This window comes from Diadema setosum, chromosome 4 (genome assembly GCF_964275005.1).
Source record: "Diadema setosum chromosome 4, eeDiaSeto1, whole genome shotgun sequence".
Taxonomy (NCBI): domain Eukaryota; kingdom Metazoa; phylum Echinodermata; class Echinoidea; order Diadematoida; family Diadematidae; genus Diadema; species Diadema setosum.
Window position 1 is genome coordinate 7,087,567 of NC_092688.1, and position 14,913 is coordinate 7,102,479.

Consider the following 14,913-nt stretch of genomic DNA (forward strand, 5'->3'; position numbering starts at 1 on the left):
GGATGAGTATTTCTTTTCTTTTTTTTTTTCCTTTTTTTGATGACTCTTTCTTTGTGTGTGGCATTCTAATGTATAGATCTACAGATGCATGTGTGCAGGTAGGTTTGACATGCAAGATTAAAGTGGTAACACGTGAATAAGACTCTGATCGTGGTTTTCGTGCAAAAATCTGCATTTGAGCTGTTACACTATGCTTATTCGTTTGCCTTTGCACTGCATTCAATTCAACTGATGTTGGCATAACACAAGGAATGACACATTAGAAACTATTAACTGCAATGGAGTGCATTAATATTGAAAAATAATCCCCCCAAAACGCATCAAAATATGTGTATGATTGCACACAGCAAGAATTGTGAAATGGCAAAGCAAAATGCAGCTTGTTGTTGTCTGTTTGGATTTCTGAGGGGTTTCTTTAGAAGCACAATGCCACCAGAGCATATGAATGACATAGAAAGAGACCAATTTCATTTTTCCCCCTTGTTTGCTTACCATTTTTTTTTTTCCACTGCAAGATGGCAACTACTGCACTCCCAGACATTTTCATAGCACATCAAAGAACTTGAGTTGCTGCATAGTTACCCTTTACACATTGTTGGAAAAGACTACTTGCTAGTTAAAGCCATTGCAAACACCTGCCCAGCTATGTTTCTCTAAAAACTAGCTAGTAACAGTTTTTCCCCAGTAGCCTGAAGTCTGACTACAACTAATTCCTCCTCAATGAAATGAAAAAAAAAACAAAAACACATGATTTTTCGTCATAAATCACACATGTATGAAAAATGAATCTCATGCATAATCCCATCAATAACAACAACAAAATCCTAAAACAACCACCCAGCTTATCTGAGATATCTGTGGGTTGGTCAGGATGGCTTTTCATCAGGCATTTTGTGATATATTTCTTCTGACAAACAGTTTTAAGCTGCTGAAATCATTGCATCTGATTGGCTGAGAGCAAATTTGTTCAGAAAAAAATATCTGACACAAAGCTTGCTAAAATGCCCCCAGATATGTTGTTTCATTGATTCAATGTGTACATATATATATATATATATATATATATATATATATATATATATATATAAGATATATATGTATATATATATATATATATATATATATATATATATATATATATATATATAAGATAATATATATATGTACATTTATCATTATCATTATTATTATTATTTTGCACATCCAGTTCACTGGACCGAGTATCAACACAAAAAAACAGATAACTACTATGTTATGATTAAAGATCGATTTCAAACACTATGAAATAGGCATATAAATGGCATCCTCCACGCATCACATCCTAGAATAGTATGCATCTTAGATGTGCTTGCAGATGAATGTAAACTGTCTATAAAGAGCGACCAGAGAGGTGTGTTGCATGTTTGCATTCAGGTGCCAGACTAAAGCCTCCCACATTTCCCTTTCTTGGTGGATGGTGCCTTATATACTCTTGCTTCTTCTGGTTAAAGGGGATGGCTAGTATCTGATCAGTAGGAATCAGTGGGAATGCTGGGGGATGATTGTTCCAATCCTTGTCGGATTCATTTAAGAGTACAAGTATAACGGGCCGTTAACGATCGCCCCAACACTGTAGAGGCATGTTAACCTGGAAACATTGAAGTGCATATTACTTGAATATGAGACCATTCTGAAGCAAATAATTTTCACACAACAATAGATACATAATGTTCTCTTAAATGAATCCTACAAGGATTGGAACGATCATCCCCCAGCATTCCCACTGATTCCCACTGATCAGTTACCAGCCATCCCCTTCAAACATTTGTTGCATTATCATTCAGTTTCTTTTGCTTGTTGTTTTTTTCCATGTGTGTGTGAAAGTGTGAGTGTGTGTGTGTGTGTGAGTGTGTGGATGTGTGGATATGCAGTTTGTAGTACACCTCTCATGAAAGTTGATGGGGTGCAAGAGGTGAGATGAAAACATTCCTTTATTTTTATTTTTATTTTTCACGGAATCATGCCCCACTTCACCTGAACAAACACCTTTTAGTGGGGATAGACAGTTTAAACTCCAACCACTTTTAATTGCATGAGCTAATGTAATTTTCCTGAATTAACACAGCCCTGTGAAATAACAAAACATGGACCTTAGGTTGAGAACCAGGAGTAAAATCAAACCAAATATTTTAATTCCCCTTATGTCCTCGTTTATGTCATTTTTTTTTTTTTTTGGGGGGGGGGTGGGGGTGGTAAGGGTTAAGGGGGTACTGGGAAGTAAAGAATAACAAAAAAATGAAATTCAAACCCTCAGGCACCCATGTTGTGTAAGTGGTCATTTGAACCAACTCTGATCTTTCCATACCGAATGCATACACACCAGAAACTAAATTGTCAAAGTCATCACAGTACCCAGGATTTGCAAAGCACTTCATCGGACTGTAACAGTGATGAGTGAATGGACAATATAAGCACAGCAATAGACTTTTGTGCACACGAGCAATACCTGTGTTTTTTACTCTTTTTCCTCTTTCCAGATCTATGTGAAAGCATGTCATATTATAGAAAAAGAAACATTGGACACAATTAGAAATGTATTTCTTTTTTTTCAGCAATCATTAAAAACAAATCGAAGGACAACAACAACAAAAGTAACACACATAGCTCTACATAGAATGACAACAGTTAAACAAAAAATAAACACAGATGGAGATACAAATTCTCTTTTTATTTTTTAATTTTTTAGCTGGACCAGGAAAGAAAGAGAAATCATAGTTGTAGATGGACAGTCGACACACACGCAACACACATGAAGAACAGACGTGTGTTAGGATTGAATGCACACTTGCATGAGGCCAAAGAACGTCATACCGAGTATGACTTGCAGCATAGCGAAGGGGATGTGGGAGGAGCAAAGAGGATGTGGGAGGAACCATGGAGATGTGGGAGGAGCCAAGGGGATGTGGGAGGAGCCAAGGGGGTGTGGGAGGGGAGGGGGAAGGGTGGTGGGATATTAGAGGGTGTGAAAGATTCACAGCAAGCCAGCAAAGCACAGAGTAGAAAAATAGCGGGGTGGAACCTGAAGCCATTTAAAGCATCATTATTCAGGCAAAGGTCTCTTCCTACTCACAACATACATGTATGCAAAGAGTGCCACATGTGTAACGCACTGACAGGGCTAGCAGGAACAACTTGGAATCTGACATGCTTTTATCTCTATGCCTTACACTCCAACTAAGGTCCTAAAAATTATTTCACAGTACTGTATATTCAACCACATATTTTATAACAACATTGTGTCAAGTTTGAAATATCTACACTGTAATACTTCATAGAGATTGATCAAGTCTGTAATTCACCTCTTCTTCTCACCTTAGGACAATTATTATAGGAGACCTTTTTTTTTCAAATAATAGGCTCTTTTTCTCTCTCTTCTTCTTCTTTTCTGAGTAAGAATTATTAGAATAACTATTTTTAAAGCACATTCTTTTCTGGAAGCTTAATCAACCAAACACTAGGAAATCTGTCATTCCAAGTTATTCCTCGGCACTGCATTACACTCTTATTTGGCAAATATGAAACACTCATGCAGTTGTACAGATGAAACAATTGATGAAGTATTTGGTTTTGAGGAGAATGGCACAAGGCATTTTATAATTGATGGGCCTAAAATATGGTTGGATTTAGAAACTGGTTCTTGAACACTGGAAGACACGGCCTATTCAAATCTTCCACTTGAATTATAACTTTGAGGGTTCTAGCAATGCTATACCTTGCATCCATTTTAATGTTTTTTTTTTTTTCTCTGATAGCATACTTATCAAATTACACTATGGAAAAAATTATGTATGTATACATACATTTTTTTTTAGAATTAGAAGAAAAAACATTTTTGGTCCTGTGAAATTACAATGTAAAAGAATGCTCCCTTCCCCAATTTGCAAATTTACTATGATTAGTAAACTGTAGTAACTACAAAATGTAGCTGGGATTGGCATGTACATTAATTAAAAGTAATAGTGACTAAACGACAGTTGTTTATCACAAACGTTCTTTCACTTTGCCAGTTGGTGGGCTATTTCAGTGATAAACAACAAGTGCTATATAACTATTTGTAAATGGTATATTGTCAAAAGAGGTTGAACTCGGCAAATCGGGAATTAATTCCAAACATATACACCACTTGACTTGATGACAAGAAAACCTCATTTCTTTCCTACCTGAGCACAATGTGATGCAACTGCAGTGACATATCATTAAAAGTGGTAAGAATTATTAAACATATGATCAGAAAGAGGAAATATACTCTCGCTCGCACTCACATGTATTATAAATATACATATACACACACAACTTCAGAGGTACACAAACAAGGTAATAGAAGCATCGCCACACTACCAAGTATACAATTGGATCTTTGTTTGTGCACTCTCATAGATAACACTAATACACAATAAATTCCAATTCATATTTCATAGAACTGTACCCAAATGTAACCTGACGTTGCCACAAAGATGTGGTTATTCTAGAGAGAAAAGAAATTCTGCCATTGCATGCTAATGTTTACGATGTATTGTATTTTATTAGTTTTTTTTCATGTGTTTTCTTGATTGCTAATTCAGCAATGAATTAGAAATGTCTTCCAACTTTTTAATCACACATAGAATTCACAATGAAATGAGAAGCAAAATAAGAAAAAAAAAAACACATACACAGCTACCTAGATTGCAAAGTCGATTGCAAAGAGGGTGTAATTTCAGCTTCACTACAATAACACAGTAATATAAACACTGTATACACAACACAACAGACGGATAATACATAATTGTTAAGTATCGCACAACAAAGCATGGAAATGAGTTGGACATGAGCAACTGTGACAAAGTGTCGGCTACCAGTGACCTATATTTATACATGGTATAACAAGGAAGAGATTCTACATGTATAACTGTAGACCAACACCCTGTTAAATTGCAAAGGTGTATTTTATGGAGTGCATCTAATGTTGAATGCATGTTAACCCATGGTATATGATTAGCAAGTGAATCAATTACCTCCCACCCAACACACCTCAATGAAAGTCACCAAATGATGCATTTGAGTACAAAACATGTTGCTACATTTAGAGCCATCTGTGTACTTCTTTTCCAATACGAGTATTCATACAATGTAATTTATGAATTCCATTTGTCAACATGCATTATGCACATATGAAAAAAACAAACAAACAAAAACAAAAAAGTGCACATTCAAAGCAAGCTGGTAGATCACTGAGTTGTATCATAGCTGAGATGATGATGTATACTTTACCACTGTCTAATGCTTGTGGGTATAAATTATACTTACTAATGTCACCAGCTGAAATCAGTATATACTGCACAGTAAACAGATAAATTGGATCCCAGTACATACTACCCACAATACACCAACCGCAGATAGTCATACCAAATACTAAAAAAGTACAGGTGTAAATGTCTATTTGAACAGTAAATATTAAAATTTGGTAAAGCAGACTTCAGCTTTTCACGGATGCCTTCACCATAGTATACAAGTCTATCATGATAGCAACTCAAAACAACATATTTTATGTTTTCCCACAGAAAGATTTGTAATCTTAGAATATCTTTCTCATCATATCAAAAGAGGGAGAATGTGCTAGAATTTCAGTCCAAGGCTATGTGTGATATCAAAAAATGTACATTGCTAAACTGATTAGGTGTTAAATAGGGCCATCTATACTATATTTACTATTCTATGAGCATGGTGATTTTTCATGTTTCTATTAGAATATGTGGCACAAAGATTTCGCAGAATAATACAGGAGCATTATTCAAATTTTGTGTTATATGAATCCCATAAAATCCAGTCAAAACTATGCTCCATATCATATTGCATTGCAACAAATGTATAATGAATAATTCTATGTTGAATTCTAAATGATATTCAACACAATTATTTGGGTGCTGGTCTAACTGGTAGTGAAAAGGCAACCAAAAGAATAAAGAAAATGGGCAAAATATGAAAGGAAAAAAAATGCAAAAGATGACTGAAAACAAGACTAGCTTCATGGATATTCAGTGACAGCATGCAGCAAGAGTAGTGCAGCAGCCTTAAAAATTGTGGAAAAACTAGTCTTAAACTCAGCATGCATTAATCACACCCCGACATCAGGATGAAAAAAAAAAAAAAAAAACACCGTTGTTTGAAAGAAATGCAGGAGGAATGAACACCACAGAAATAAGAGAGTGGATAAAAAGATAGGCAATACAATAGAAATAGTGCCAATACACATTCAATGTAAACTTTATAAAAAAAAAAAAAACAGAAAGAGAGATAAAACAGCATGAATTTATTGTGACATACACATACTAGTAATCCAGACATAATACATTTGTATAAAAAAGATTTGCAATGTAATACTTTGTATTTTCCCATACATAGGCAACAAAGTCAGGTTGACTAGTAACCTTAATCTTGTCAACTTAAAAAAAAATAATAAAAAAAAAATCTACATTTTCAGGAGACCAACTCAATACAATCTGGTGTAGCTAGAATGTTTAGCCACTGTGAGTACACATGATGTAGTGAAGTGCACCTAAGATGTAAGTTGAGCATGTGGAATACAGGAGTGTACTGATTTGAATATAGGGACCCACAGCTCAATGCTCTGTCCTGGAGTTCTGAAGAGTTAAACTGGAATACACAGTAATTCACAAAAACTAGCGATCCATACATTGATTTGAGAATAATCCAAGTCAGGGCAATAAGAGAACAGGAAGGCCTATTAAAGTGCTGTGACTTGAACTCCAGAAATGACTTTCAAGGTGACGCAGGTCACTGCACTGTAAAGTCATTCCTCTATCTTGTATCTTCTATTGCACTACATGTCTGTAAGGCATTCATATCATCTACAATTGTATTTTCCCTCTCTCTCTCTCTCTCTCTCTCTCACCCACGCACCCACATCCCCTCCACACACACACATACACACACAAAAACGGGTGCACTTTGCACACGCACACAGGTACATGTAAATGCCCATGACCATTTATATTAAAAAAAAAAAAAAAAAAAAAAAAAATCAGAATCACACAATACCTTCATCAGATTTAATCAAAATCCAAAACTGATTGATCTAAAGCAGCAATGTCTATTCTGTGAACGAATTTTATCTTCTGCTGTCTATATCCACTGCTCAAAATGGGAAATCAAAGACTTTCCTATACTCACGGCTGCATTGTGTGCAGAGCAATACAACGACATAAAAAGATTAGAACTCTGTTTTCACCCAACATTGATGAGTTTGTTTTCATAATAAAAAACAAATTTTGCTCTTTCCTAGCTTTTCATTTTACCTAGCATTGCATACCATCACTTTCTACACGATGAATACATCTTGAAGCTGAGGTATTGTAATGCCATATATTTAGGGAGTCTAATTTCTCACAAATCGGGACTTCCTGACAATTTTGCAAGTCATTAAATTTGTGATCTTGGAGTACAGCAATGGATGGAAAAATGTATGTGTGCATGTCGCATTCGTATCAGGATCAGCTTTAGTGGTTATTTTCACACATTGCTACATTGTCGAATAGCACCTGACTCTAAATCAATGAAAATAACAAACCTGTGATATCTATATGGCATATACAGTACCTACCTAATTTCTCCTGTTTAATATATCAAAACATCTGGAGTATATACTAGCCAAGAGTATCAAACACTTACCTTCACACTTGATCATTTGTTGCAAAACTGATATCGTTTTCACAAATTACAGACTACACAAGCAAAATGCACCAGCAATGATAGGAGTGTGTAGATTTATGGCATTAAATTTGATTAAATGGCTACAAAGAACTGAGGAAGCTGGTCTAAAAATGTGCCTGAGCACTTGTACAAGTCTACCAAACAGATCTGTTTTTTAATATATATCCCAATTCTAGGCATATCTTTGTAAGAAAAGGTTCTTCTTGGTGAGCAGAAAGCTTGCCAATAGCTTGCTCAACATGACAACTACCAATGCATGCAAACTAAATTCACTGCATTGTAACTGTCAGTCGGAAGCGTGTTGGAACAGATTTCCACAAATTTGAATTTATCAGTAAACAGGACACTCCCAAACATCTGGGGGTGTACTCTGCAACCCAAGAAGCCAGTACAAAAATCGATATGCCCACATACCAACTAAGAACCGTCCTATACCTTGGATTTCTTGCCTTAAGAACTTTGTTGTTGTTGTTGTTGTTGTTTCGGATAAAGACAAGAGGAAGAAAACTCTATGAAGTGTACTAACCCAACAACCCCAGCACTGTGAGTATATGGTAGCAGTTCGGTGCAAACTACATTGCAACACTCAACATTTCTTTTCCCCGATACTCTGCAAACATCTGTTCCTTCACTCAGCACCCAAAGATAGTGTGTGCGTGAATGTAAGCATGTATGAGCGTGTATGTGACAGTGATTTTTATACGGTACTTGACTCAAACCCATCTCAAAGAAAGCACCAAGCCTGGGGATATACCGGTAAAAACCACCAGTAATAAGCATGAGTCATATACTGCTTGTTTATTGTGCTTAATACCTACAACAACACACAGGAAATATACATACAAAGAATTTGAATTTGGTGTATTAAGTTTATTATGTATGAATATGAAGGTTCCATTTACAGTCAGCATTAAAACATTGTGCACTTTTATTCCAGCAGAGCAACTGATCTACAGCAACATAAAAAATAAGACAAAATTCAGATTTCTGTTTTTCAGTGCCACAAATTAAAGCATTTTGACTTCACTACATTATTGCCAGCACCAAATCAGATAAGAAATAATATTCTGTTCTTGTCAACTCATGCATCCTTTCAAAGTGTATTGTTTTTAAGACATAACATGAGGGCATGTGAGTGCTAAATGCACAATTTTTCCACCTACCAATATTCTGCTGCTCGTGACAAGATGTGGGGGCACTTTACCACTCATGTAAAGTTTATCATTCCCTCTTTTACTACTGATAAATTCCCTCTGTATGTGTGGTATAGCCTACACATGAATGATGAACACACAGCCTATAAGATCTCCCTCATACTGGTAGTCACATAGCATTTCTCCTTTAGCATTGTTCCAAAATATCTCAGCATCACATGAAACTGTTTTTGGACTTTTTGTTAGAATTTCTGGTCAAATAGCAAGTGTGAGGCTTGAAGATGATTAGCTATTCCTATAAGCAGAGGATTAAAACATTAAGGACATATATGTAGCTTGCTATGGTCCCTGCCATAAGAATTAGTTGTGATGCTAATGGCAGCTAGATTTTGAAATTAAATTGCAACATTTTCAACTATCCCCCAGACTAAGGCTGAGTAGGTACCCCAAGATCAAGTGTGTCTGTGTGTGTATGTGGTGTGTGTGGCATGTTTGTCACAAAGGTATTTTGAATCAAATTCATTGTTTGGATATAATCCATGGACCAAGCGTGAAGTGGGAGTACCTTTCGCATGTGTGTGAGCACGAGTTTGTAACTGGAAGTCTGCAGGTGATATGTACACAATCCATGGGCTAAATTTAAGCTACCTCTGTGAATTCTGGACATTTAATATTTTTGCTATCACCATTTTCTTATTATCATAATTCAGGCGTCAAAAATGAGGTCCCACACATCACAATGGAGTCATGATAACATTCTTTAAATTCTATAGTGACCGCTTCAAATATCTGGGTTCTCTGTTTAATGAACATGCCCAAATTATTGATTCACACAAAAGGATTTCTTCTCATTCTTTTTTTTCTGGTCTTTGATAGTTACATAACATTTGAACACTGCAGATTACAAAATTGCTCCCAATGTTGTAAAAAAAAAAAAAAAACACCCAGCAACAAATAAACAAAAGTAAGCTAGCCTCTAGATGATAGTTAAATACTTTTGGGTGATGGCCTCGCAGAAATATGAGCACAGACGAAACAGCCCTTGCTTTGACACTTGTTACCCTTAAAAATAGTCAGGACTGTTAGAGCTGCTTTCTTTGGTTGTTCCACTAAGAATGACATCAACTATCCATATGTGCATAATACAAAAATGGTGCCTTTTTAATGCTAATTTGATCCATCATCAGGAAAATTTGGGTTTGTCAAATAAGAGGGTAGAGGCATAAAAATAATTCCATCTAATTGACAAAATGACACTTAATGACTGTACAGAAACTATACAATATCTGCAAATCAAAGATGCTTCAGCAAGTGTGTATATTATCTTATTTTTTTATTTATTTTTTTATTATTCATTTTTTTTTTTTTTTATAAAAGAGCACTTAAATGTCCATCGACCAACACATCTATTCAACACTGTTAATAGATTTGTTCTGTAGCATTAAGCATAATACACAATAAAGCTGTACATCACTGGATATCATGTATCAACCCTACATATAACATCCAAGAAGAAAATGCATGTATGAAAAAGCATTTTTCCTAACTGGGAGAGTTGCATACATTTTCTTTCTCCACAATGAGTTCAAACTTGACAACCAAATGAACATTACAAACAGATTGATAGTAAATGTTAGATTTTTGAGGCAATAATGTTCCACACCTGAGATGAAAGTGACTTTCAATATTGGTATTTACAACAACAAAAAAGTTGGTAAAAAATATAATATAGAGAGCAAACAGGACAGAGAAATCCTGCCATTCAGTTGTGCCCAACATAAAGGCCAGGCATTGCAAGTATGTTGTAATGGCAGCTTCCATTACAGTCTACAGGAGCTCATTTTGACCTGGCTGCATTTAAGTTCACAAGTAGCATCTAATTTACTACAATTTTTTCCCTCAGTGGTATATAAGCCATTGTATGGCATCGTAGTTCATCAAAACAACCCACAAGCATACTCCAACCAACTCTACCCCTTGATGGCCTTAATTAGAAATGAGCTACAATACTATTGGTCTTCTCATGACAGAGGGCTACCAACATTCACTCCCCTTTGCCCATCACAATCAGGGAGACTTTGAAGACCAATCAGAGACAGCTGTGTGCAACATGCATCTCAATGGGCAAAAATGATTCTCACATCACAGAGATTTTTGTATTTTCTTATCCATAAATGAAAGATATCAACATTTTCAAAAAGTCTCTTGCAGAATGAGGGAGACTTGGAGACCTCCTCCCTCTTAACACCCCCTTTTTCCCTCTCTGATTGTTTTTGATCAACTCTCTTTTAACTGCAATACCTTACAGTTTATCTTCTAATGAGTAATAATGGAGTGAATCTGACCAAGCACAGCGTCTCTGGCCAGGAGCAGTGGCAGATCCAGAGGGGGGTGCACCGGGCACGCACCCCCTCTTTATTATTTTTTTTAACAAAAGAAATGATAAGTCAAAAAATGGGGATGTGCGCCCCCTTTAATTTTGTAAAGGCACCTTCCCTCTACAGAATTCTTGGATCCGCCCCTTAGAAATCACTTGGGTTACAACTCCTCTACCCTATCACTTCAACATACAGCACAGAGCAGAAGGAGAAGTTGCTGGTGCTCGGCACGCAGCCTTGCCAACTGGCATAGAGCTGAAATTTAGTGTGAATGTGTCCCACTCTCAGTTGGGCTATGACTGAGCTTGCACTTTTAAATGGTAAGGGATGTAGTGGAGGTTTCCCTCATCTTATATCTCTAGCACTGTCCACTCCAACATTAATTCAATTCAAAGCCATAGACAGGCATTGCAAGACAAAATGAGACTAACTTCAATCTCATACTTTTCTCCACCATTCGGGATATATTATGAATCATGTCCAGGAGGACTGTTTCTTCAGGAGGTTTGCAATTATTTTAAGCTGAAACATCAGCAATCAGTACTGCAGCAGCCAAAAAAAAAACAACACAATATCACTTAGGATTATTCCTATTGTCATTGCATTTATCATTTATCATTATGTTTAATGTTAATTGCAAACACCATTGTGAATTGGGGACCCAAAAAACATGGTGGTAGAATGACGCAAGTTCGATAGCTGTATCCACACTGCCAATTTTTCCTGCCATTAATGCACATGCATATACCATTTACATACAAATTAACAGCTACATTGTACAGCTGTGAATAATGAATGAGGGGAGGAAACATCAATATTGATGACGTGTTATTTACATATTACACTCTAAAAATCCACATCTCTCAGTCATGATATCATGTCTTGTGTGTACCAAAGAAATGTTTCAATAAAATGAAATGCATACATATCTTGTTTTGCGCCAGTGTTTTTAGCAAGGAGGAAAAGAACAAAAAAGGAAAAAAAAAAATCTATTTTTTATGTCCACTGAAAGCTTGCATATGTCTTCGTGGGAGAACGAAAAACAAAATAGGGGAGAGAGAATAATATAGAGTATTAAGTAAATGCGTGTGAAGGCATTGCCATTATCATTACAGCAAGTGTCAAAAAAAGGAAAAGAAAAACACAGCATATCCTTCAGGTTATCAAGATGTGATTACTCAAATAAATTAACTTTGATGTTGGATATAGACACACTTTGAAACAAATCACTGACATATGTATTTATAATTCAGAGAAATCTGCCATACTCGACGTTCCACTCACTGTCGTATGTCATCTTGACCAGCGTGTTTACCGCTCTTTCCAAAATTGAACACATTTTATATTAGCACGAGCGACAGGTGATTCCACTCCTTACAGTAGGTTACAGACAAATTCTCCACATACATTGCCAATACGCTATCACTTGTAACCACACAAAGCTGCTGAATACGTTCCAGGATACGTGACAAAATGCAAGAGTATATTCAAGACCCCGAGGGCGGTTAATACATGGTCAATCAATAACAGCGATCTACAGAGGTGTTAGGCTAGGCACTTGATGTCCCCATTTAACGATAGTGGGTTTTTTTCTTTTGTTTTGTTTTTTGTTTCTTTTAAAAGCATGCAACACAGAAGAGAAGCGATGACAGGAAAAACACACAGGAATGGTGAGAGAACTCTTACCTGTGCTTCGACTTGTGAGACTTCTTCTTCTTCTCCTTTCGCGCCGGTGAGTGACTTTCTGACCTGAGTTAAGAATACATGGTCAAAACAATAATTACACATCTCCTAAAATCTGGATGGCCCAAAAAAAAAAAGAAAAAAAAAAGATAAAAGTGCTTTGCTTGGATACATAAACATGAAACCACTTCTAATCTAAAGCATTCATACTTCCTTGAGATGACCTCAACTTCTACTCATATTCTGGTGACCCAACAGTATCTCTCCATATAACATTTGCACAATGTATCATCTGCATTTCGCCTTTCAGGTTGCAAAATAAGGGAGACAAAATTGGACAAATGAGCAATGGACATTGAGTGCAATTCACACCCAGGAGCACTTAGCTATTAATGGATCGACCTTGAGTGAAAGCAGGAAACATATTTTAAATTTAATATTCACTGCACACTGTGCTTTTACTCCAATGCATGAAATTACCCTATAAACTGGTTGTCGTACCTCAACTCATGCCTCAAGAGGGAAAGTGGCACTCTGTCATGATTAATCCTTTCCATCACACCAAAAAATGGACAACTCAATAACTCAATTCCACGCAGCGCTCTAAGTGACGCTATTGTTGATTTACGACGCCAACTAACATCATGCAGTCTTTGTGCGCCATTTATTCAATGAAGTGCCAAGTGGCATTAACTGATCTCTGAAGTGTACAGGCATGCATGGGGAAGTTCGCCGATGCCTATCCAACTGTTCACATTCTGTATATGTTTCACGGACGTGCCATCGACACTGCAGTGTAAGCCCTAGCTAATTGCTATCAGTAATGACAGCTTTCATTACAGAGTATTAAAAATAAAATCATGGACCAGTTTACTCACAGGCTGTACTTGGCTCACATGTGAAAAAAAAAAAAAAAAAAAAATTCCAATAGAGTAAGGAGGAAAAACTACATTATGAAAAGGTGTACAACCAGAAGCATAATGTTGCACCCTTTTTCTTTGGACCGCTATTGTAATGCCACTAATTAGGACTGTCTAATTGTCCTTGGGAGGGTAAATCTGCTAATAGTGTTCACAGAATGCATTTCAGGGCACGCTGATTACAGAGTGGAGCTCAGTTCTAGAGATGATTTTACATCACCTAACATTCCAACCTAAGGACTTGAACATGTACAGCTGGATCGCATTCACTATGTTGAACCCCTTGACATCTTGTACGAGGTATGTGGCTGGACTATTTCTGAGGTTTTTCCCCAATTCTCACCACTTTTTTATTGATCTTGTGGAAGAATTTCTACAACCTCTGCATTGTACAATAACATGGATGAACAATAACATGGATGAACAACACGCTAAAGGGACATACTCAGAGTCTGCACAAGGAATGCAATCTATTATGACATCATCACAAATATCATCACCTGATTGTTGGCTGCAAAGGGGCCCTTCTAATCACTGAATGGATATTATACAGTGTGAAAGAGCAGAGGAGAACAGTCCCATACATTATGTGGCAGTTGTCGAAAGTTAAATTCTGTGATTGTACACTACCAGAAGAAAAATCACATAAATATGATGGAAAATGAAAAATGCAACCAAGAGGACAGGGTTTCAAGCTCTTTTTTAGGTCTAAATGCAGGGAAAGGCATTTCTGCCAGCCACAAGAAACATGTTAGGAAGCTGAACTCTAACCTGCTCCTGTGACCACTTTTCTTCTTCTTCTTCTTTGGAGGTGGTGATGGTGAGCGACTAGGTTCTCGAAGTATCCTGATAGAAAGTAAAAAACACACAAACAAATTGTGAGATGCATCGTGTTTTTCTGTTTCTTCAATACAATACAAAAGGTTAAACACATCAAAAGGACTGCTAAAAATCAAAGAATGCTTGTTTCAAGACACAAACATAAATACACACACCACATGCATGCATGCACCCCCCTCCCTAATACAC

At 36.5% G+C, this 14,913-nt stretch overlaps 1 protein-coding gene across 3 annotated transcripts in view; it reads right to left on the reverse strand.

Moving 5' to 3' along the window:
- Positions 1-14,913, reverse strand: part of LOC140227535 (uncharacterized) — a 45,487-nt gene that overhangs the window by 18,225 nt on the left and 12,349 nt on the right. For all 3 annotated transcript variants that reach the window (XM_072307939.1, XM_072307938.1, XM_072307940.1), the window contains exons 5-6: positions 14,656-14,730; positions 12,968-13,030 (exon numbers count right to left, since the gene is read on the reverse strand). In XM_072307939.1, coding sequence (XP_072164040.1) covers positions 12,968-13,030; positions 14,656-14,730 — 138 coding nt within the window. The remainder of the gene's footprint in view (positions 1-12,967; positions 13,031-14,655; positions 14,731-14,913) is intronic.